At 41.3% G+C, this 23,709-nt stretch overlaps 1 protein-coding gene across 6 annotated transcripts in view; it reads left to right on the plus strand.

Moving 5' to 3' along the window:
- The window catches only part of DIS3L2 (DIS3 like 3'-5' exoribonuclease 2), a 346,637-nt gene that overhangs the window by 45,673 nt on the left and 277,255 nt on the right, over positions 1–23,709 (plus strand). For all 6 annotated transcript variants that reach the window (XM_042995635.1, XM_042995640.1, XM_042995639.1 and 3 more), the window contains exons 2-4: positions 9,157–9,305; positions 9,847–10,004; positions 18,417–18,470. In XM_042995635.1, the coding sequence (XP_042851569.1) occupies positions 9,254–9,305; positions 9,847–10,004; positions 18,417–18,470 (264 nt within the window). In that variant the 5' untranslated portion in view covers positions 9,157–9,253. The remainder of the gene's footprint in view (positions 1–9,156; positions 9,306–9,846; positions 10,005–18,416; positions 18,471–23,709) is intronic.

Consider the following 23,709-nt stretch of genomic DNA (forward strand, 5'->3'; position numbering starts at 1 on the left):
ACTGACTGGGCCACCCAGGTGCCACAGCACACCCTGAAATAACGTTTAGCCAAATATCTGGAAACTCTGTGATGCAGCCATGTTGACACATAAAATTAATCATTACAATAGGTTAGATTTCAGAGTTGCAGTGAGGAACCCTGAAGTGTTTTGAAAAAGCACTTCATAAAATACCTCCTATGTGAAATACGGATCAAAGAAAAGAAATTAGTGGTTGAGAGACCTGTTAAGAAACTGTTGTGATCTTAGGGCTACCCTTTTGGGACAATCTGATTTCAGACAGTGCTAATCAAGTTGGAAAGGAGAGAATCTATTTAGGACACATTTTGAAGGCAGGAGCGATGGAATTTGGTAATAGAGTATTAGTAACGGAGTGAAAGAGATTAGATGACTACTGTTTGCTGCCCAAGGATGATGATGATGTCATGAATCTGGATGCAATAAGTATGCAGGCAGAAAATCTAGTTTGAGGAGAATAATAACTTGAATTAGAAACATGTTGCATTCGAAGTGCTTGCCAATATTAATGAGCAGGAAGTTGGAAAGTTGAAGAGCTTTGGAGAGCAGAGTTGGAGATGTAGATTTAAAATTCTTTAACAGAGAAGTGAGATGAGGCTTAAGAATAGAATCTTGCAAATGGCAGAAACTTAAGGGGTAAGTGAAAGAAGAAGAATCAGCAAGAACATTTGAGAATTGCAGAGAGAAAGGAGCTAGGAGACTGTGGTGTCCAGAAGGGTCAAGGGAGAAGAGTTTGTAGTCCGAGGGCATGGTCAGTCGCATCCTATTCTAGAGGGGCTAGGAATAATTAACTGAGAGTATGCTATTGTTTTAGTAACGAAGCTTTTCCTTCTAAGGAATACTGAAAGCCTTATTTCATTGTAGAGATGAGGACAAAATCCTATTCCCAGGAGGTTTAAAGAGTATGTCATGGGGAAATAGAGTTATGAGATTAGACCACATTTTTAAATTTTGGCAGATGGGAGTGAGAGAAATGGAATGGTAGCTGGTTGCTTGAATTGAATAGGAGGAGAACAGGAGTAGGCCCTTAGCTAGGTTCAATGCTGTTGTGGAGGCAGCTGTGGAGAGGATAATGATGTGGTAAAGTTCTTGAGTAGATAAAAATAAGGGTGAAGAACACAAATTGAGGAGATTAGGTTGTAAACATGTAGGGACCTTTCTAATTTTCATATGGGAAAGGAGGAGAGGATAGATGAAATTAGGGAGAATTTTCATCAGAGAGAAGAGTGAGTCATATAGGAGGGAGTTGGGAATTTTAGGCATTGACTGAAAATGGGAGAGTTAAGAGTGGGTTGACATTTCCACTTGCAATTATGGCATAGAAAATAGTTGGAAACCAGTCTTCTGACAACAGTTAGAAAAGTTGGCTTATGTCCATCACCAAAAAAAAAAAAAAAAAAAATCTGTTGAAGGTATTTGAGAGGTAATAAGAGAGTGAGGGGCACCTGGATGGCTCAGTCAGTTAAGTGTCCAACTTCAGCTCAGGTCATGATCTCATGGTTCATGAGTTTGAGCCCCATGTTGGCTCTGTGCCGACAGCTCAGAGCCTGGAGCCTGCTTCAGATTCTGTGACTCCCTCTCTCTCTGTTCCTTCCCTGTTCACACACACACTCTCTCTCTCAAAAATAAATAACATAAAAAAAGACATTCTTTAAAAAGAAATAAGAGTGAAAAGGAAGAAAAAGGTTTAGGGAGATAAAGCTACTATTTGGAGTTATCTCTTATGAATGCTTACTAGTTTCTAGGGGGATCAGCTGAAAGACTAAGAAGCTGAAAAACTGAGCAATACACTTGATATTCTTTTAGGACGAGAGGGATAGGGATTGGAATTTGGGCCCTGCTAATGTGGGGAGTGTGTGGCCCTGGCGAACCACTCTTATTTGGTATTGGGATCCTGGAGGGCTACAATCTATAGGTAAGGAACTGGATGTAGATAGACCCTCACAGAAACCATATCTCCACTTTGAAGATATTGAAACCCTGAGAGCAGATTGACGTAATCTATTGTATTTGTCTCAGGTGGTTCACAGAAGCAAATGAAAATCCGTTTGGAAGATGGTAACATTATGCAAGGCCTCAAATTATCACAATAGAAATTTTACAAATATAATATTTAGTCCATAATAAAAAGCACAGATGATCAAACAACAGGAACAAAATCAAATAGAAGCAACAGAAGACAGTATTAGATCCATCGGGGCCTCTGTTATTGGAGTTTTCAGGAGCAACTTTGATATAGTTATGCTTACCTTGTTCATAGAAAAGACATGATTTACCATTTTTAGCAGAGAACTGGAAACTTTTGAAAGAAAAAGGAAAATCTAGACTTGAAAGCATAATCATTGAAATTAAGAACTTAATGGGTGAGTTTGAGAGACTCGTTAGAGTCTGATAGAGTCTGATTAGAGTCTGATAGAGCTGATAGAAAATTAGTGAAGTAGAAGAATTATTGAAGAGATTGAAGGAGACCTAGAGATACTGAAAAGTCAGAAGTGTGTAATTGGAGTTCACACAAAGGGTTGAGAGAGAATGGGGCAGAAGGGATATGGGATAAGACTGGCTGAAGACTTTCCATAACTGATGAAAGCTATCAAATAATAGTATTATTGATAAAACCAAGCAGGATTTTAAAAAAATCTGTATTTTAGTATATTGTAATAAACTGGTGGAAAACCAAAGATGAAGAGAAAAATTCCAAAAACTGCTGTAGCTGGGGATAAGGAATAGTACACTGTCAAAGAATAAAAAAATTAGACTTATGGCTGACTTATTAACAGAAACGTTGAAGGCCGGAAGACAATGGAATGATATCTTCAAATTACTGAGAGAATAATTGACAATCTAGAATTCTAAAATCTGTGAAAATTTCCTACAAGAATAAAGATAAAATTCAAATGTTTCAGACTTGACAGGTACTCTTTTAAATGCTCACAAGGGGTCCCTGGGTGGCTCAGTCAGTTAAGCGTCCAACTTTGGCTCAGGTCATGATCTTGCGGTTCATGGGTTCAAGCCCTGTATTGGGCTCTGTGCTGACAGCTGAAAGCCTGGAGCCTGCTTCAGATTCTGTGTCTCCCTCTCTCCCTCTGTGTCCCCCCCCCCCCCCCCCGCCATTCTCATTCTCTCTCTCTCTCTCTCAAAAATGAATAAACATTAAAAAAAAATTTTTAATGCTAAAAAGACACATGTGGCTCATGGCTACTGTACTAGACAGCACAGATATTGAAAATTTCCATAATTTCAGAAATGACAGCCCTGCTTTTTGTATTAAGAAAATCACGGGGATATTTTGAACAACACTCTGTCCCCTCACAAAGGGAAATTTTAGATGAAACTGATATATTTCTAGAAAGATGCAAATGACTAAGATTGAAGAAATTTAAAAATCCAAATTATTTTATATGTTAAGACAGTATTTTTTTTCTTATGATATCTTTTTCTGCCTTTGGTATCAGAGGAAATACTATCCCTAAAGAATGAGCTGGGAAATATTTTCTCTTATCTAGAAGAGTTTGTAATAAAGGATTACTATTATTTTTACTTTCAGTGTTTGGTATAATTTGCCTGAGCTTTTTTTTTACTGGAGGATTTAAAATTACTAATCCAGTTTCGTGTTATATGTCTATTTAAGTTTTCTGTTTTTTCTTAAGTCAGCTTTAGTAATTTGTGTCTTTCTAGGAATTTGTCCATTTCATGTCACTTATCCAGGGGGCCTAAGTTTATCGTATTCTCTTATAATCCTTTTCTGTAAGATTGGTAGAGAGGTCCCCTCTTTCACTCCTGTTTTGTGGTCAACCTGTGGAGGTGGAATGGACCCCCTTCCCAATTAGTGGGATGTTTATTGATTGCACCTTATATAACAGGAGAATTTGAGAGAAAACTTACTACTCACCTAGGCAGCGTAGGGTGCATAAAGACATGTCTGGCATGGTTTGAGTGAGGCAGGAGTGGGTTAGTTCTTTATAATGGCTATAAAAGAGAAGTTCCTGTATGCAGACTGGGATTTGTGAAATTCGAATTTCCCCCTGGGGTCAAAGTTTGGGGGGCACATGGACTGTCTTATCAAGCTGTACAAATGTGTCAAAGGGGAAGGGGGAGGTAAGACTTAAAATAAATCAGTAGTCAAACATCAAAAAATGGAGCCAGGTTCTTTATCACAAGTCTTTTGTAAATATAATTTTACTTCATATTTCTTTTCTTCCTTTCTTCATATTGGATCATCTTGATTGATCATTTTTATTTTCAGGTTTATTGATTCTTTTTATACCAACTCAAATCTGCTATTGAACCCTTCTAGTGAATTTTTCATTTTAGTTCTTTCAATTTGGAATTTCCTTTTTTTAAAAAAACAATTTCTGTCTATAGATATTTTCTATTTGATGAGTTATTGTCCTCATACTTTAATTTATAAGTGGTTTCTTCTAGTTCTTTGAACATATTTATAATCTAAGCTTTGAGGTTTCTGCTGCCTAAGTCTGAAATCTAGGCTCCTCTGGAGACATTTTATTCAAACTGCCTGTCCCCCTGGTCCCTGTGTATGGGTCACACTCTTCCATTTTTGCCTGTTAAAATTTTTTGTTGAAACCTGGACATTTTTGATAATATAGTCTGCATTCTGATTCCTTTCCCCCCAGAGCTGTTTGTTCTCTCTGTTTAATGACTTACCTGAACTCATTCTTTGGAGTCTGTGTCTCCCACAGTATGTGGCTGCTGATGTCTCTGCTGGTTCTAACTTTCTTGTTTTTAAGTCTAATTTTCTTGTAGTTGCCCTTGGGTCAGGATATCTTAGTGGTCAGCCTATGATTGATCAGAGGTTGTGTTTAAATTCTTTGAAACAATGAGGCCCCATCCTTTGTCAGTGGTTCTCAAGAGGCTTGTGGGAATGCTTTCAAAGTTCAGGCAGTTTACAAGTCAGCCCAGGCTTTTGCTTTCTGCATTTGCAAGGGTCACATTCATCTAGGGATGAGTTGCCTTTTAATTTCTTTCCTACATGGTTAAAGTCCTGTGCACATAGCAGGAAAACATAGATTTTTTTTTTTTTTTGTCGGGGCCTATGTTGATGGTCTCATTTCTAATTCTCACTGTTAAATTTCTGGTTGATTTCCTGATCTGTTGCTTGCCCTAACTAGTATTGCAAATTCAGGCTAGATGTGATATTGGCCTCCCTGATTTTTTTTGTGCCTGGAATCATTATTGTTTTTGAAAATGCCCCTAGGCATGGAATTCTTTTTGCTGTGCTCCAGTGAAGTTTAGCTCCCTCTGGCTAAGTGCGGCTGCCTGTCTCCACAGCTCGCTCTCCCTGGTGGGACTTCATACCAAGGGATTGGGAGTCGGTGTGGGATGGTGGGAACTCCAGGTTAAACCACCCCACACTTCTCTTGTTCTTACCGAGATTCAGTAGATTTTCTTGAATAAACACTTCTCAAATTTTTGTATGTTTTTGGTCAATATCCAGGTCTTAAATAGTTGGTTTTAATAGTTTTATCTGGTTTTATTTATTTATTTATTTTTTTGTTCTGGGGGTAATATTTGTCACATTCCTTATTCAGCCTTTCTGGGCATCATTTCCCCTGCCTTCTCTCTCTCTCTCCTTCTGTCTTTGTTTTTCTCATTTTACAACATTTAAGTTTTATTCAAAGTGAATTTTATTTCAGAACATGTTATAAGGTAGCACTGTATGGGCAATTATTATTTTATTTTATTTTATTTTATTTTATTATTTATATTTTTTTAATTTTTTTTTTTTTTTTTTTTTTTTTTAGCGTTTATTTATTTTTGAGACAGAGACAGAGCATGAACAGGGGAGGGTCAGAGAGAGAGAGCAAGACACAGAATCCGAAACAGGCTCCAGGCTCCGAGCTGTCAGCACAGAGCCTGACGCAGGGCTCGAACTCACGGACCGCGAGATCATGACCCGAGCTGAAGTTGGATGCTCAGCCGACTGAGCCACCCAGGCGCCCCTATTATTATTATTTTAAAGTCAGCTTTATGCCCAGTGCAGAGCCCAACATGGGGCTTGAACTCACCAACTTGAGATCAAGAGTCAGACACTTAATTGACTGAACCACTCAGGGGCCCCATCTTTTCCTATTCTTTGCTGACTTGTTTTTAGTGTAATTTCCTTTGAGTGACCCTCCTCTGGTGTTCTCACTGCTAATTCATGAAAATAAACTCATCCACTCATTCAAGGAGTGAATATAAGCACATATTCTGTCCCGGGTAATATGGGAGTCACTAGGGTTATAACAATGAACCCAACCAAACATTCCTTGTCCTTTTGAGCTAGAGAGACAAGTTAGGTATACATCACACCAACTGGGATATTTGCTGTGAAGGAAAGTTACAGATGTAGCTGACCTTGGGACATTTGAGTTTGAGATCTCTGTTTTTATTTCATCTGACAGTAAGTCCCCTTAATTTTGAACTCTTGCCTGCATCAGGACTTGATACAAAGCACCCCATTTTTAATTCTGGCTTTTGTTTTTGTATTGTCTTTTTTCTGCTTGCAGCTTGCCCCCAACCTTTCACCTTACCCAAGGCTGCCATGAATTGTATTCTTAGTAATGGTTGCAAACCGAGATCATTAACTTGTTCTCCTTTGGAAGTTATTTTCCCCCTTGTTTTCGTAACATTTGACTCTGTTGGTTCTTTTCCTACATCTTTGTTACCTTTTTGGTTATATTTTCTACTTCTTAGTTATATTTTCTACTTCTTATTCTTTGCATTTCCTAGAAGTTACCCTAACCCAGATTTTGTCCTGGGCCCCTTCTGTATCAGTTTACCCTTTCTTGGCAATCTTGTCCATTCTAGAAAACTCTGGGTTACCATTTTTATGCAAATGACTGGCTAATTTGTCTAAATTATGCTCTAGTTTCCAAGTATTTGGGGTAGGGGTATATACATAGAGGTACATATTTCCATGTATATAGGTATACATAGAGGTATGTATTCATGTAGTGATATATAATACCCTAAGTAGAATTCATTATCTTTTCTAACTTAGTGACATTGTGATTTCCCAGTCTCCTTGCTTAAAATCTTGAACAGTTGCCACCACTTCTGTGCTCTTGAGACTTCAGATCTGCCTGGTTGCCAAGTGGTGCCAATTTGTCCTATGTAATACCATGTCATGGGTTTCTTCTTTTCAGTGTGTGCTTGTTCAACTCTGGTTCAGGCCTTCCTTCCTTTCTCTGAGTCTGCTCTGGTTCTTTCCTAAGGTGTAGCTGCTGCTCTCTTTCTTAGCCCGAGACGACTCTGAATCTTGTACTGGGTTCATTTTTCCTGAAACACAGTTCTGATCTGTTGTTCTTCTCTACTGCTCATCCATGCTTCAGAAATTCCCTACTGCCTTTGAAAAACGGGATGCTTTTCTAAACCTTCCAACTTGTTTTATTTTCCTTGCCACTGCCTCCCTTCATATAGGCTGGACTCTACCCAGATGGATTAATGTTGTAAGAACCTGCGTGTGTTTTCCTGTTTGTGTCTCTATTTTTGCTTCCTTTTGCCAGCAGTGTGCTTTTCTCACATTCTCAGTTCTTAAGACCTTAACATCTTTCCTGAAGCTCTCAGATTTCCTGACCTGGAGATACTTTCCTTCGGCCATCATATGTACATTTACCCATAGTTAAAAAAAATGTAGTGCTTATCACTTCCCAACTTGTATTATTTCAGAATGATTTTTATAAATCTAATTAGCTTTTGTATTCTTCATTGTGCCTAGTACAGTACATTGTGGAAGTATTTGTTGAATTAATGAGTGGGTGAATGCATTCTGAATTAAACCGTCAGACAGTCTGGCCTCCTCTGTATGTCCTTCCCATTACCTTGTTGTTTATCTAAGACCATCTGCTTCTCTCCCTTTTGTAATTTTTTTTACTTTATCCTTGAATCTCTTCATGTATTGCTAAGTGGCTTATTACCCTTTGTAGCTTCTCTTTTCCTGAGTTAGTATTAATTTCACTTTAAAGACAAATTATGTCATTTCAGTGAAGGATGTGTGTGGGAAATTTACAGGAAATGGAAGCTAGTGTTGAGAATGACATCTTGATCCATTTTATGGGAAAGAAGCCTGCCCACCAGGATTTTGGAAATTTGCAAGTATAGGCTTAAATCCCTGGGCTGGTGGCCAGCTGAGAGTAGAAAGTAGAAGTTGTGATGATGTGTTCAATATCCAGGTGGAAGGCCAGGGGCCAGCTCCAGGGCCCTGGATTCCAGTCCACTGATCCAGGCAGCTGCCTTATATTCCTTAGAAGCAGCTGCCTGAGCTTTTGGTCAGATGATTGGTTTGAAGTGATGTCAGGTAAGAGTAGGGAAATAGATGTCTAACTACAGTATTGCCATTTTTGGAAAGCCAGTGAACCACCTGGGGTTCCTTGCATAGTTCTGGATATCCGGTTGTGGTAGTGAATTAGGTTGTTTTTTTGCTGATGATTTCCAAGGAATATTTACTCGGTTTCATAGATGAACATCATTTGTCCAATGTTTAATGCTTAGTAAATGCTGCATCTTTTGAGCCTAGTTTAGTACCTATTTCGTTATAGCCTTTAGACTCTAGATCTTTATACCTCTTTCTTCAAAATTATATTCCCTCCTGCTCTTGTCCATTTCAGAAGCTGAATGGAACTGCAGAAAGAACTCTTTTTTTTTTTTTTAATTTTTAAAATGTTTATTTTTGAGAGAGAGAGAGAGAGTGAGTGCACTCACACATGCAAGTTGGGGAGGGGCAGAGAGAGAGAGAGAGGAAGACACAGAATTCCAACGAAGCAGGCTCCGGGCTCTGAGCTGTCAGCACAGAGCCGGACGTGGGGCTGGAACCCATGGACCACAAGATCCTGACCTGAACCAAAGTTGGATGCTTAACTGACTGAGCCACCCAGGCGCCCCGGAACTGCAGAACTCTTTAATTTCTGCCTCATTGCACTGTTTGTGGAGGTTTTCAGTTGAAGTGGCCCTAACAAGCAGTTACCTTGAAAAGAGACTCGGGACAGATGGTGTGTTCGTCTGACCGCCTAGGAGAAAGTGACACCTGGATCCAGGAGTGGCCCCACATTGTTTTTAATCATCCACGTACTAAATTTCCGAGAACACAGAGAAGGCCCCAGGTTAACTGCTCTTCTGTCACCCATCTCTCTTTGGTTTCAGCTAGTGACGCCTGAGCCACTCAAGGCAGGAAGAACTCTGAGCTGAGCAGTGGAGGCCTCTCTGGATCTGGAGAGAAGAGGTCACCTTGGAACCAGTAATGAGCCATCCTGACTGCAGGCTGAACCTCCGGCCCCTGGGGACCCCCAGAGGTAGCAAAAGGAAAATGGAGTCTACTCTAGCAACTGGAGACCTGAAATAAAATAAAAGTGGACGGAATGCAGGGCGGGTCTTACGGGGCGGGTCTTAGGACTAAGGGAAGCTCTAATTCTTTTGGTGACTTGTTAAATATTCTTCTGTGTTATTTATTCTCGAATTAAGTGTGGTGTCTTGTTGTCTTAATTTATTGTTATATTGAGCACAGCTGTTTAGTTTCCTCCAGAAAAGTGACAGTCTTTTAGTAATTCCTATTTTAAAAAAAGTTTGTGTCTGTAAACAGGAAAGCATATTGAACCCATTATTCAGATTACGTTCTGTGCATGTTGTAGTGCTGACTTATAACTCAAGTCTCATCTGTGTACATTTTATTCGTGTTTCCTAATCCATTCTTTCCTTTTTGTTACTATTTAAAATAATTATCAGAGCATTTCATTCTTTTATTGGTCTTTCTAAATAAAAAGGTAAAATGTCTCCAGTTACAAAAATGGAGATGTTTGGTTGAGGAAAGAGTTGATTGCTGCCTCATGTTTCTAGGTGTGTCCTCTGTGGTTGGCCCACATGGTGTTGGTGCTTCGCCAGGTGACAAAAAGGCAAAGAGCAAGTCCGTACGAGGGAAGAAAAAGAGCATATTTGAAACCTACATGTCCAAGGAGGATGTTTCAGAAGGCTTGAAGAGAGGAACACTTATTCAGGTGCTTACAACATACTGGATGGCTATTCCTTGACTATGTGGAATCAGAAGTAACCTGTCACTCATTAAACTGTTTATTCTGCATTGTGTGTGTGACGGAAATGATGAGCTCGTGGGCACAGGACCTCACCTTCTTACCCCTATGGTGCAGTTAGAGGTGGTGAGCTCCACAAGACACACAGACAGAGTGCTCTGAGATTTGAGAGGAAGGGGCCGTTACTTCCAGTTAGGTCTGTCTAGGAATGTTTTATTGGAAGGGATATATTTGGGCCAGGCCGTGAATCGATGCAGTTTGAATAAATGAAGCTAAGAGAAAGTGCTTTACAGACGGAGAGATCAGTGTAAGCTACCCAGACGGAAGTGGGAAATAGAGTTTGGCTCTAAGAAACATCGATAGTTCCGTTTGCCTGGAGCACGTGGGTACTAAATGTTGGAGAATAGGGGTGAAAAGGATATAGTAAACAGCAGCAGGCAATATTTGTTGAGTGCTTTATAGTTTACAGAATGTTTTTACAAACTAATGCATCGGTTTGGCTCAGCAAATGTTTGTTGAGCCCACATTGTGAGCCGGGGACAGTTCATAGTTAGGAGTGTGCCGCCCGGGCGCGCTCGAGATGAAGGCAGATGAGACTTTCTGTTCTTTGAGCGCCTGGCCCAGGGTGGGCAGGCAGTCGTGTGAACAGATGATTTGGGGAGAAATGGTAAGCCCTCAAATAAAAGTGTTACCGAGGTGTACGGAAGGAGGTTAGGGGGAAACTGGAAGACTGTAGGAGGTGACGTCTCGATGGATATTGAAGGATGGCTAGTTCGGGCCTATTGCACAAGTGATCCGTGTGCGGTAACAAGGTGTGGAGAGGCAGTGGCACTAATGGGGACATGAACTTGTGAAACAGTATAGAGTAAAGCAGCTTAGGTCTCCTCAGGCATGAAATATGAGGCAGGGAAATAGGTAATGAGGTGGAGAGGGAGGCAGGACCACATATTCTTTGAATGAACTCTATTTTATAAATTTTGGATTGGTATGGAGGTATTGCGGTGTGTGACCCAGCTCACTTGAAAATGTCGATTGTGTTCCATTTTCTGTCATCCTGAGAGCCCGCTTTCTATATTTGTGGCTTTGGCTGCAGATCCAGCCAATGAACAGACACTGTCATCTTCTTTTCCTTTTTAATCACCTTTTTGTATTTACCTGTATTCAAGTGCACATATGATTAATACAGACTCTTTTTCTTCATTGTAACCTTTGACCCTGTTATCTACCCCCCCACTTCAGCCCCTGGTTTCTACGCCCTGCTTATGCCTTATACTCCAGCCTCTGGCAACCACTAATCTGTATCTCTGAGCTTGTTTTTTGTTTGTTTGTTTGTTTGTTTGTTTGTTTTTTTAAAGATTCCACATATCAGAGACCATACTGTATTTGTCTTTCTCTGTCTGACCTGTTTCACTTAGCATAATGGCCTTGAGGTCCATTCATGTGGTCACAAATGGCAAGATATCATCCTTTTTTTTAATTGCTGAGGAATATTCATTGTATATGTGTGTGCATGTATATACATCACAATTTCTTTATCCATTCATCCATCAATGGACACTTAGGTTGTTTTCATAGCTTGTCTGTTATAAATAATGCTGTAGTGAATATGGGGTGTACTTATCTTTTTGAGTATTTTTGTTGACTCTTGAATGGAAAACTTTTTAACAAATTGATCTCTATGATTTTAGAGGTACCATTGGCTTTTTTTTTTTTTTTTTTTTTTTTAAACTTTCCCTGGATTTCTTTGACAAGGCCTCTCAGAGTTGAAGCTGCGTTTGGACATTTGTCCATTCGTTAATCCATTCATTTGCTCTTTATCATTGAGTCCACATACCGAAGTCTGTGTTATCTAAAGTTTCTTGGCCTTCATCTTGTTTCACGTATGAAGACCCTTTGTGCCTTTCTCATTTTCATCTCCTGCCACTCTCCTCCAGGTACGTGCTGCTCTATTCACCCTGATCTTTAAGACTTTTTCTGTAAAAACTCTGCTCTTTGTTTTTTCTGTGACTCGGTACACACTGTTCCTAGTGCTTGGAATGCTTTCTCCCATTATCTTGATGTAATTGTACTTGACCTTTAAGTCCCTATCTAAATGTTACCCCCTTTGAGAAACCTTATTTTAATTCTCCAAGCAGAATTGGCCATGACTATTTCCTGAAACTGACTTCGTTGTTTACCCTTTATTCTAAAGTTATTGTCATCTCTTGGCATTTATGTTTCCTCAAATAGGCCATTCATTTCCTTATGGGTAGGGTTGTCTCTCATTCCCACATATTAGCCCGGTGCATGGCATTTGATTGATGCATAGTAAGTTTATATTGAGTAAATATTTATTTAGTGAGGATAAAGTAAATAAAGGATCAAGGTACTGTCTTCTGAAGAAGAGTGAGGGAAACTCAGTTGTTATAACTTGGAAGAAAAATTGCTTATAACTTTGGTTACAGAATTTTTAGAGATACGGTGAAGAAAATATTCTACGATGATACAGGTTTTGCTCCTTCCTATTAACTTTTGCTTTTGAAGCAACTCTTTGCTGATATTAAAACAAAACAAAAAGCTGATCAATATAACAACTCTCTTTCCCAGGAGTTTGTAAATGATTCCTCCTGGCTTGTGACATCATGAGACTCTGCAGCCAGAGCCTCCCTCCACAGATGAGAACAGTTGTTCTCTGCAGATGGGGAGAGGAATGGGTTCCAGATATGAGGTCACCGTGTGAAATATACAACACTGTAAATAAGATTTTCAGAGGCAGGGAAACAGAGTCCATCTGCTTTCTGATATGAAGTTAATGTGTACAGGCCTTGATGGTAAGATAAAAAGCTAGACAAGAAAAGCTATTTGAATGCTGCTGGAGAAAATTAAACTTATTAGATATACTTGTAAGTATTTGTTAACTTTTGTGTTCAAATTTGAGTATATTGTGACATCCCTTTTTTCTCCCTATCCTGAGAAGAAACTTTTATTGAGCGATATTAAGGAGATATTTTAAAATAGGAGTAGGATAATATTTTTATTTTGTTTTCAGTGCTTTGAACAATAATTTGACAGTTCGTTGGTGTTTTGCCCTATGTGGGGGCGCAGAGTTCATGGTGACCAAAGGAATCTCTTCCTTGTACTTGAAGTGACCAGCAGTAACACATGATTATGTACATGTAGTTTTGAAAATTTGTTGTTATAAACAAGTTCTCACATCATACGTATGTCCTTTCTCTCTCCATAGTTGTTGAACTAGGGGGATTGTTATGGGAGATATTGGAAGAAACGAGAGTATGGGATAGACAGGCCTGGAGGGGACTTAGGTTTGGGGTGATGACCAGAGTGACGCTGGGTTGGATGGTAGACCTGGCTGGCTTCCTGATCTCAGATGATGCTTTGGCCGAAGGTGGGCTCAGGTTGATCCCCCAGAGCAGGCTGAGGCATGATGTCAGAGTTCCCCCTTAAGTAGAATATTGGTGTCAAGTTGTTATTGGATCTTGGAAGAATTCCGAGTCCAGGGAGAGAGGACAGGATGGGTTAGTTTCTAAGACCATCATTTGTTACGAGTGAAATCGGCTGGAGAATGTTTGGGTATGAATTAAAAAGAATAGAGGTGACATTACAGTGGACTGACCAGCATTTAGAAGGCACAGATGATCTTCATAACATTACTGCCAGGGCTGGTGGGAGAGCTTTAACTCTGCAGACATTCAGTAATGAGCTCATGTTTCTTGACTGCCTGCTAAGTGCCAGGCATATGCCAATGAGCGAGATAGATCATTCACTGGGGAAGACGGGCAAACACAGCTACGACATAAAGAGGAAATTACAGCCTGTGCTGAGTGCTACTAGGGAAGTAAGAAAGATGAGAAAGAAGAATTAGGGGGAGCCACTTTCTATGGGATGGTTAGGCTGCTCTGAGCAGGTGATTTCTGAGTTGAGATGTGCAGGGTGACAACGAGCCAGCTCTCAGGAGAACTAGGCGCAGAACATTACAGGCCGAGAGATCAGGTAGTGGGAAAATGACAGGCAGGAAAAGCCTCGGTGTTTTTGAGGAATATGAAGAAAGCTGTTGGACATAGTGAGCGAAGGGAATTACGATATGGGAATAAGCTGAGAGGCAGCTGCCACAGGTAGGCTGTGTTGGAGCGTTGGATTTTATTAAAACTGAAGGGTTTCAGTAGGGAGAGGGCATGATGTACTTTATGCTTTAAAAACATCTCTCTGGCAGTTGTGAGGTGAACAGTCTCGAGTGGGAGCTGGGCGACCCTGTAGAAGGCCAGCAGAGTGAAGCAGGTACAAAAACATGGGTGGTGGCCGTGAGGATGATGAGGAGTGGAGCCGGACCTGGCAGGATGCTGATGGCTTAAATGCGAAGCTGAAGCAAAAGGAGGAATGAAGCATAATTCCCAAGTTTTGACTTGAGCAACGAGATGGACAGTTTTGCCGTTCACTGCGGTGGGGAAGACTGGGGGTTGGAATGCGGTGCTGGAGTGGGGAGGGAAGGGAGCAGACGGCGTAAGTGAGGGATGAGGCCCTGGTGATGAGTGTGGCAAACAGAGAGGCAGTCTGAGGCAGTTACAAGCGAGGACTCTGGAACCAGACGGCTTGGGCTTGGATGTGGTGTGCAGGTGGGCACCTCTCAGTACCTTGGTGTTCTCATTTGTAAGAGGGAGGACAGCAGTACCCAGCTCATAGACTTGATTGGAGGGTTAAATTAGTTGATAGATACAAAGTTCTTAAAACAGTATGTAACATGTAGTGGACTTAATGTAAGTGTTATTGGAGATTTTTTTTGATGGCTATGGGAGAAACCTTTGTTACTCAACTCAGGGGGTTGCTGCCCACGGAGGGTTAGCTGGCTTTTTAAGAAAATGTGAAAATACATATTTCTGTGTGAAATTCCTTTGCTTTAAGTATTCTCAAACACCCTGTGAGCCAAATAAAACATGTTTGTGATGGCCAAGTTAGGCTAATTAGCCCAGTCATGTGGTATTTTTCTCCAGTAACATTCAGCTCCTTGGGTGCAGGCATGGAGAAGGCAGGTAATTGGGTGAACTGAGAGCGAGGACTTGCCAGTCAAATAGAAGAGGGAGAGTGGACCCAGGGCTCAGGGTTTGCCAGGGCAGGAGGTAATGACAGGCCATGGCAACTAGCTGGCCAAGGCAGGGACTAAACATAATGTGGAGACAAAATATGGTCAAGTCCATGGGTTGGAAGTCTTAGTGAAGACAAGACATTGTTGAAGTGGGGTATTTACCTTAAGTGAGATGCGAGGATAGAGATCGTGATCAGAAAGTATGATACTTGAGTTTTCATGTTTAGAGTTGGTGTCATTAGCACTGACGCCAAGAGACAGCCGTGAACACAGGGGAGGGTGGGTAGGGTGGGTGGAGGAACAGGTGGCTAGAGTGACTGGCTAGGGTTGTCTGGTCAACCCTATGGATGCGAAGTTCCGTAAGTGTTTATAGGGATGGGGGTGCAGAGGAAGACAGTGAGCTCCGAGTCAGAGCACTAGGGAATCAGAGATATGATCAGAAGGTTTGAAAATGATAGCACTGAGGAGGTATAGCAGGAGCTAATGAATGATAGGATCTTCAAAGGATCTTGGTTTTGATCAAGAATGGAGGAAAAAAATAATTTTAAAAGCTCAATGGGGAAGCAGGGGGTAAACATTCTTCTTCTGGTCCCTGAGATACATGGGATAGGAGAGATAAAATAGACTCCCTTTGAGAGCACATCAAGGGGAGTGATCCTGTCAGGGACAGCTGGGTTTCAGTTAAGTCAGGAAGCACAGGAGCATTCAGAGAAAGATGGAGCATTGTAGGGGCCTCACTGATCAGGTTCAGGCCTAGGAGAGGGTTAAGGAGGAAGATGAGTGATGAGGGTTTGGGTAGATTAGGTGATGGTCATAAAAATATGAAAATGGAAGTCCTAGGGGCGCCTGGGTGGCTCAGTGGGTTGAGCGTCCGACTTTGGCTCAGGTCATGATCTCGCAGTTTGTGAGTTCGAGCCCTGCGTGGGGCTCCGTGCTGACAGCTCAGAGCCTGGAGCCTGTTTTGGATTCTGTGTCTCCCTCTCTCTCTGCCCCTCCCCCACTCATGCTCTGTCTGTCTCTCTCTCAAAAATAAATAAAAATTAAAAGAAAATTTCTAGGGGTGCCTGGGTGGCTCAGTCGATTAAGTGTCCGACTTCGGCTCAGGTCATGATCTCACAGTCCATGAGTTCGAGCCCCACGTCGGGCTCTGTGCCAACAGCTTGGAGCCTGGAGCCTGCTTCGGATTCTCTCTCTCTCTCTCTCTCTCTCTCTCTCTCTCTCTCTCTCTCCGCCCCTCCCCCACTCGTGCTCTGTCTGTCTCTCTCTGTCAAAAATAAATAAACATTAAAAAAATTAAGAAATGCAAGTCCTGGACTTTTGCAGATGAATAAGACAAAGACAGATGTATTCTTTTGCTAGAAGAACATCAAGTGAGGGGGGAAAAAAACCCAAAACAAACCTTAGATCAGAAAGCAATGCTTGGAATCAGAAAATGAGTTTTTAAAAACTTTAACTTCAGTGAATTGACTTTATTTGGAGTGTCTTCCCCTCATTAGACACTACACTTTATGAGGCAGAGACTTTTATTACTCTCCATTGTGTCCCCATCACTTAGCATAGTGCCTGTCATGCTAGTCTTCAGGAAATTGTGTTGAGGGAGTGGATAAAAATTGAGGATAAATGTAATAAGCCTTTCATCTCCGTCCTCCAACAAGAGACAGCTATTCTAGAAGTGAAATTTCAGTGACATTCATGAAAAGGAACTGGCCTCAGAGAGCTCTGCTGGCCTTGTCTCCCACCCCACCCCCCCCACCCCCCTACCCTGAGCAGAGTTACAACATGGTGGGGCAAGAGTAGTTGCCCTCGGGGCGTCTGGGTGGCTTCGTGGGTTAAGCGTCCGACTTCGGCTCAGGTCATGATCTCACGGTCCGTGAGTTCGAGCCCCGCGTCGGGCTCTGTGCTGACAGCTCAGAGCCTGGAGCCTGTTTCAGATTCTGTGTCTCGCTCTCTCTCTGCCCTTCCCCTGTTCATGCTCTGTCTCTCTCTGTCTCAAAAATAAATAAACGTTAAAAAAAAAAAATTAAAAAAAAAGAGTAGTTGCCCTCTTAAGCACTCTTGCTTATGTGGCGTTCTCTGCCTGAATTTCCCTTCTGATTTATCTGTGAATTTTTCTCCTGTCAACGAGCGGATCAGACACTGTCTCTGAAACCTTTCCTAGTGCCCCCAGCTGAGAGTAAGCTGTGTCCCTACTTACAGAGTTCTTCATATTTTACTTTAGAAACAGGACTGAGCTTGATCACCACTCTCTCTCCACAATGTGTGTCTCAGGATCTTGAACGTAGCCAGTATTCAATAAATCTTGAATTAAGTCCACTTAGGATGTTAACAACAATAGTATAAACTGTGACATGGGAGTTTGTAATTTACACATTTAAACATGGTGCACCGGTGGAGGGAAGGACTATTTTCTACTTTATTTTATGCTCTCACCTATTTTGTTAATTAACATATCTTCGAGTCTTTCAACATTTTAGGGGGGAAATGTTATTTAAAACACTTTCTCAAGACACCTTTTGAGTCTGGCTCTTAGGAAAATAACCGCCTCTATCCATGTGTTCCAGTGGCCTTCAAATGCAGCTGGAACCTTGGGAGGGTTACAGCTTCCTGCAAGGGCCTAAAATAGTGAACTGCTATTGAAGGCAGCCCCCACCTGCACCCCTGTGCGTAAATAGAAGCAGACCCTGATTTGGTGCTGGAATAACATGAAGTTGAAGGCAGACTGGGTGGCCTGGCTGTTGGAGTCAGGATTCCCATTTACATTAAGAGCTGGTTCTGGACCATTTTGAATTATTGACTCATTTGGCTCTGCAGAAGTGCCACAGTAAAAAAAATATGCATCTGGTCTCTCAAGGTTGAGTATCCAGGTTGGAAGTCAACCTGTATCACTTTGAAAATTGTCACAGACATGAGCAAGCATGGCAAGGTCTCCGTGAATAAAAAAGGCCATTATATAGCGAGGCGTAATCCCCACATAACCTTGTTCTTAAAGTAAAGGTTTAAATGTGAAGACCGGCGTCCGGGGGCGCGTAAAATCCCAGTAGTTGCTGCTCTGCCGCTCCTCTCCTCTGCCCGTTCACAGCAAGGTGCCAGTATGAGCTTTCAGTCTTCGATGGAACCTTGTGTTCCAGACATCGATATAAATCATGTTTCACGCAGTTTACGAGTGGTTCGCGTATGCCTGAGTCGTTTCCTAGATCGAGCTGTTTAATTAATTTAAAAACGTTTTATTGGAGAATAACATACATATGGAAAATTCTAAGTGTATAACTAGATTTTCACAGATTTTATTTTTTATTTTAAAGGGTGTACTGAGAATTAATCCAAAGAAGTTTCATGAAGCCTTCATTCCTTCCCCGGTAAGTTCAATAACTTTATAATAAACTTAATGTCACAGTTAATTTTTTAGATGTGCTCTGAAACTGAAATCATATATTCTAACTAAAAAGCGGAGTAGTAAAACAAAATCGAGGATGGGCAAGGATTTGTTTCAAATTTAAATAAGCAAAATTTGTCTTTGGCTAACAACCCCTTCTGCCCGTCTTAAACCCACACTGTGAGTAAAGGGGACAGTACTTGTTATGAGGGCTGCAGAGAGCAGCTGAACCCACACAGACGCCCAGTAGGTTTTGCAGTTCAGTGCCCTTGGTTTATAGCTTAAAAGGATTTATGGGTTTTTCTGCTGATTTAAGTTAATCTTTCCTAAACACGCTATCTACTTTCGATCTACTGCGTGAGCTAATTTGCAAATATGTCCAAAAATAACGTGTAATGCTTTTTTTCTTTTTGGTCAGAGTTTCTCACTTCACTCCTCTGCAGGTGATAGGACTTGGTATAAGGCTCTTCACCGTTGGGTCTTTATACCCTCCTGATTCATTTTAACAGGCTCTCTCCTGTTAAGGGAAGTTCACTCTGACATATAGTTAGCAGGAGGTCTCTGGATAAGGCTCGATTGTGCAAAGCCAGGAGAGCAACATTCTCAAATTCCTGACGTGACTTTTCCAGGCTGCCATAAATAAGATAGCCATAGAATTGTAGATTTTTTTTTAAGTTTATTTATTTTGAGAGGGAGAGAGAGAGAGAGAGAGAGAGAGAGAGCGTGTGTGTGTGTGTGTGTGCGCGCGCGCAAGTATGAGCTGGGGAGTGGGGCAGCAGGAGAGAGAGGAGAAACCCAAGCAGGGTCTGTACTGTCGGCACGGAGCCTGATGGGGGGCTCAATCCCACAAACCATGAGATCATGACCTGAGCCAGAATCGAGAGTTTGGACGTTCAACTGACTGAGCCACCCAGGTGCCCCCATTTATAGATGTTTTAACGGTGGAAGAGAGCATAGGAATAAATTTGAACTTATTGATGAGGGAATGGAATACATACATATATATATATATATTTTTTTTTTTTTTTTTTTTTTTTTTTTTGTTAACATATTTCATGATGTTAAATGACAAGTTTAGTGAGAATACAAGCTCAGTCATGTGCTTCACAGGTGGTAGTTGTGTCACAATAACTTTTAAGACCTATTCCCAAGCTCAGTTTAGTTCTTTTTTTCTTGTTCTACAGAAGCCAAGGATTCACATTTGTTTGTCAAGTTCAGTCTTACCGGTTGGATTAGATAAAAAGTATCACTGGCATGTTACATTGTTCTCTCTGAATCCTATTCTGTTCCTGTGATGGAATGTGCTAGATATGCTGACCCTCGTACTTTGATTGTATAACCGAGGGTCAGCTTTGTGGCATAACTTACCTGCAGGAGTAGTTTTATCGTTCAGTGGAAACACTGTTTACATGGTGTTAAGATTCTCAAGTTTGCTCATAAGATGAAAATCACATTCAGTAATCATAAAAATTACCCATGAATACTCTTAGGAATATGCCTTGTTGGAGACAGATAATCTCTCAGTAAATCCAGCATAACTTGCATTTTCTCTACATTAGAAAGAATTACCATTTATTCGTTGGCATACCAGTTGAAGGAGCTTGATTATAATAGGGGCCCCGGTGTATGAAAAACATGGATTTTTAAGCACGAGAATCATACCCTGTGCAGTAAGGAGTTCACCCTGAGAGACACCTGGGAGCTGAGCAGATTATAAATCTCCTGTCTCCTGTGTTCGCTGAAGTTTGCTGTCATCGATTGGAATGTTAAGGGGAGCTCCACAGAACCTTTTGAAAATTTTATTGCTTATTTTCTTTCTTCTCTGAATACACAGTATTGAATTTCCCTGAGATGGATCCATGTTAGGCTGGTTCCTAAGAGGTGTGGGGCCCAGGACAAGAATACAAATGGAGGCATGCATACTTTATAATAATAAATATTTAAGAGTATAAATCAAACTAGCAAACTGTTAACACATTCATAACAAATAAAATATATTACTTGCCAAAAATACCTCTATGTACCTGGGTTCAAATGTAGAATTCTCATACTCCTTGGAGCTCCATGCTGAAGTGGGGGTGCATGGAGAGGGTCCACCTCTGGCCTACCCTTCTTCCCTTCCCAATCCTGTCTTCCCTCTTTGCTGCCCGCCCACCTCCCCCATCAGTGAGGGTGCTTGCATGCACTTATGTGAGCATCTTATCATATCCCACATGTCCAAGTTCTTTCCACATGCCTTGGAAATACCTGTCCTTTAGCCACCTGTCAAGTCCAATGGGTGCCACCAGTGACTGTGGTCTGCCTTCGGGCAGACAGACCTGGGGAAGATGCCTGTGTATGCCCTGGAAGTGAACTTGGAGCTGATTACCCCAGGGATGCTCATCTGTTTGGCCCTTAGAATTCCCTACTTATGGAGAGGAGTGCGACTGGAGAAGGGCCAGAGTAAAAGTCCTCTAAAATGTGGGGCCTAGTTAGGTTCCTATAATTTAAATTCATATGACCTAAATTTGCAAATGATGTGTTGCCACAGTTTAATTTGGCTTGTTAAAGGAAGTTAAGAAGCAAAAGTTATTGATGTTTCAAAAGCCCAAGTTGTTCTCCTACTTGAAATTGTATTTTTGGCATGTCCTATTAAGACTCTTTTAGACAGTTGTGATATTAGGATTGGCTTATTTTTATGCCTCTTTTATTCTCTTAATTGGCACTAATGGAGTAGTAATATTGTCTCAGAGGGTAAAAAAGTGCTGAATGATTCACCTTTAAGTAACTAAGAACTGACTGCAAAAGCTCTATCAAAGCCTAGTTGTAAGTTTTGGTTGTAGATACGGGAACAGTCCTGCATTCTAGTTTTGTGGGGTTTTTTGGTCAGCTTAAGTTTTTAGAGGCATTATAGAAAGTATTGAGGAGGGAGATAGTGGAGGCAATAAACTGCATGTAGATAAACCCCACAACCACCATTGGTCTGGATTTATGAGCATATGTAGCTCATGTCCAGGTCGAGTATGAACTGGAAAAATGCTCGCAGGTGGACTAGGAGTAAGATGTCAGAGCCAGGGACTGAATGTTACTGTCCCCTGCTTTAGCATGGACAGTAAAGACAGGAATTGATAGTAAAGAAGATGTGGCCCCAACCCTGATGATAGGAAATTGAAGAGTTTTCTTATTTGTAAAACGAGGGGTGGATTAGATTGTCTAACGTTTCTTACACCTTAAAAATTCCAAATTCTAATTTAAATTTCTAAAGTTTTTGGAGATAACAAAAGTACACTAGGTTTGATTATTTAGGTTCTTACTAACTTTAAAAACTAAGTTGTGAACTTACACAATGTCATTTGCTGTGTTAAAATGTCTACTTAAGTCAATAGGCTAAGAACAGTAATTCATCATCACTTGTTTTTTTTTTAAATTATTTTTAACGTGTATTTATTATTATTGAGAGACAGAGAGACACAGAGCATGAACAGGGGAGGGGTAGAGAGAGGGGGAGACACAGAATCTGAAGCAGGCTCCAGGCTCTGAGCTGTCAGCACAGAGCCCGACGCGGGGCTCGAACTCACAAACTGCGAGATCGTGACCTGAGCCGAAGTTGGTCGCCTAACCAAGTGAGCCACCCAGGCGCCCCATCATCACTTGGTTTTAATAAAGTACTTCATTTTGGGGGCTGTTGACTTAGGTTCATTATAATTTCTACTGATAGAAAGTTGATTTTCATTTTCTTTTGACAAAGCCAAAATACATGGGACAAGTCACTTATATATGTACCTGCCAGCCTCCTGGAGTTCTCAGTAAAAGTAAGATACAGAGTTAGAATAAAACCATGTGACTTTCAAGCAAACCAAGATAAATTGGTATTATTGAGATGCTTCTTTGTCCTATTTGGAATAGGATAAAGAGGAGAAATAGACTAGATATAGAAACTTGGCTTTTTACAAATAACATAAGCTCCATTCTGAATATGTTGGTGTAAGAAGTTTTATAACTTTTTTGTGCATCTTGTCATGGGAGGCACCCTTTGAACATCTGTGGAATTTATTTGGCCCAAAGGGAGCTGTTGCATCAATAGGGAATGCTCTTGGTTGTCCTCCCCCCTCCAAAGCCTCCTAAGTATTTTTTTTTAACGTTTATTTTAGAGAGAGAGAGAGAACACACATGCGCGTCCATGCAACCGGGGAGGGGCAGACAGAGGGGGTTACAGGGAACCTGAAGCAGGCTCCATGCCGATAGCACAGAGCCCAGTACCGGGCTTGAACTCGCAAACTGCAAGATCATGACTTGAGCCAAAGTCGGATGCTTAACCGACCTAACTACCCACGTGCCCCTGCTAAGTATTTACTTAGATTACCCCCAGATCCCTTTATATTTCCTCTAGGTTGTTCATTAGTCCGTTTTTTTCCTCTACTCTTTCTGGGTGTGGGTGGGTAGAGCTACTCTTTGGAATTCAAATAAAGAACTGAACTCTTTGGCCTTTAAAAGTAGTCAAGGGCGTGCCTGGATGGCCCAGTCGGTTAAGCACCCTCCTCAGCTCTGTGCTGACAGCTCAGAGCCTAGAGCCTGCTTCGGATTCTATGTCTCCCTCTCTCTCCCTGTCTCCCCTCCCCCAAAATAAACAAACATTAAAACAATTTTTTTAAGTAGTCAAGTGGGGGTGAATCAAACTTTTAAAAAAGATTTTTTTTTAATGTTTATTTATTTCTGAGACAGAGCATGAGTGAGGGAGGGGCAGAGAGAGAGGGAGACACAGATTCTGAAGCAGGCTCCAGGCTCCGAGCTGTCAGCACAGAGCCCAACGCGGGGCTCGAACTCACAAACCGTGAGATCATGGCCTGAGGCGAAGTCGGTCGCTCAACCGACTGTGCCACGCAGGAGCCCCAGAATCAAACTTTTAATATTGAGCTGTTCCCAAGTTTACTGTCTTTAAAATAAAAGGTTCTGCAACAGGTACGGGGTTTTGTAAGAGCTGAGTAGTGATGCAATACCTGTAGATTTGTATATTGTTTGAGGTTTTGTGTGTGTGTGTGTGTTTTTTTTTTTTTTTTGTATACTGTCTGCTTTTCTTGGTTTCTTGGGATGGAAATATGACAATACCAGTATCTTAACATCTTAAATCTTTGCGCTAAGGGTGGTGTACCTGCTTATGAAAGAGACGTTTCGTTCCATATGTTTTGACACGTGATAATGGGTTGGGATGACCTCCAGACAGCTCTCTTTTCATCCCAGGGAAG

The sequence above is a fragment of the Panthera tigris genome, chromosome C1 (genome assembly GCF_018350195.1).
Source record: "Panthera tigris isolate Pti1 chromosome C1, P.tigris_Pti1_mat1.1, whole genome shotgun sequence".
NCBI lineage: Eukaryota > Metazoa > Chordata > Mammalia > Carnivora > Felidae > Panthera > Panthera tigris.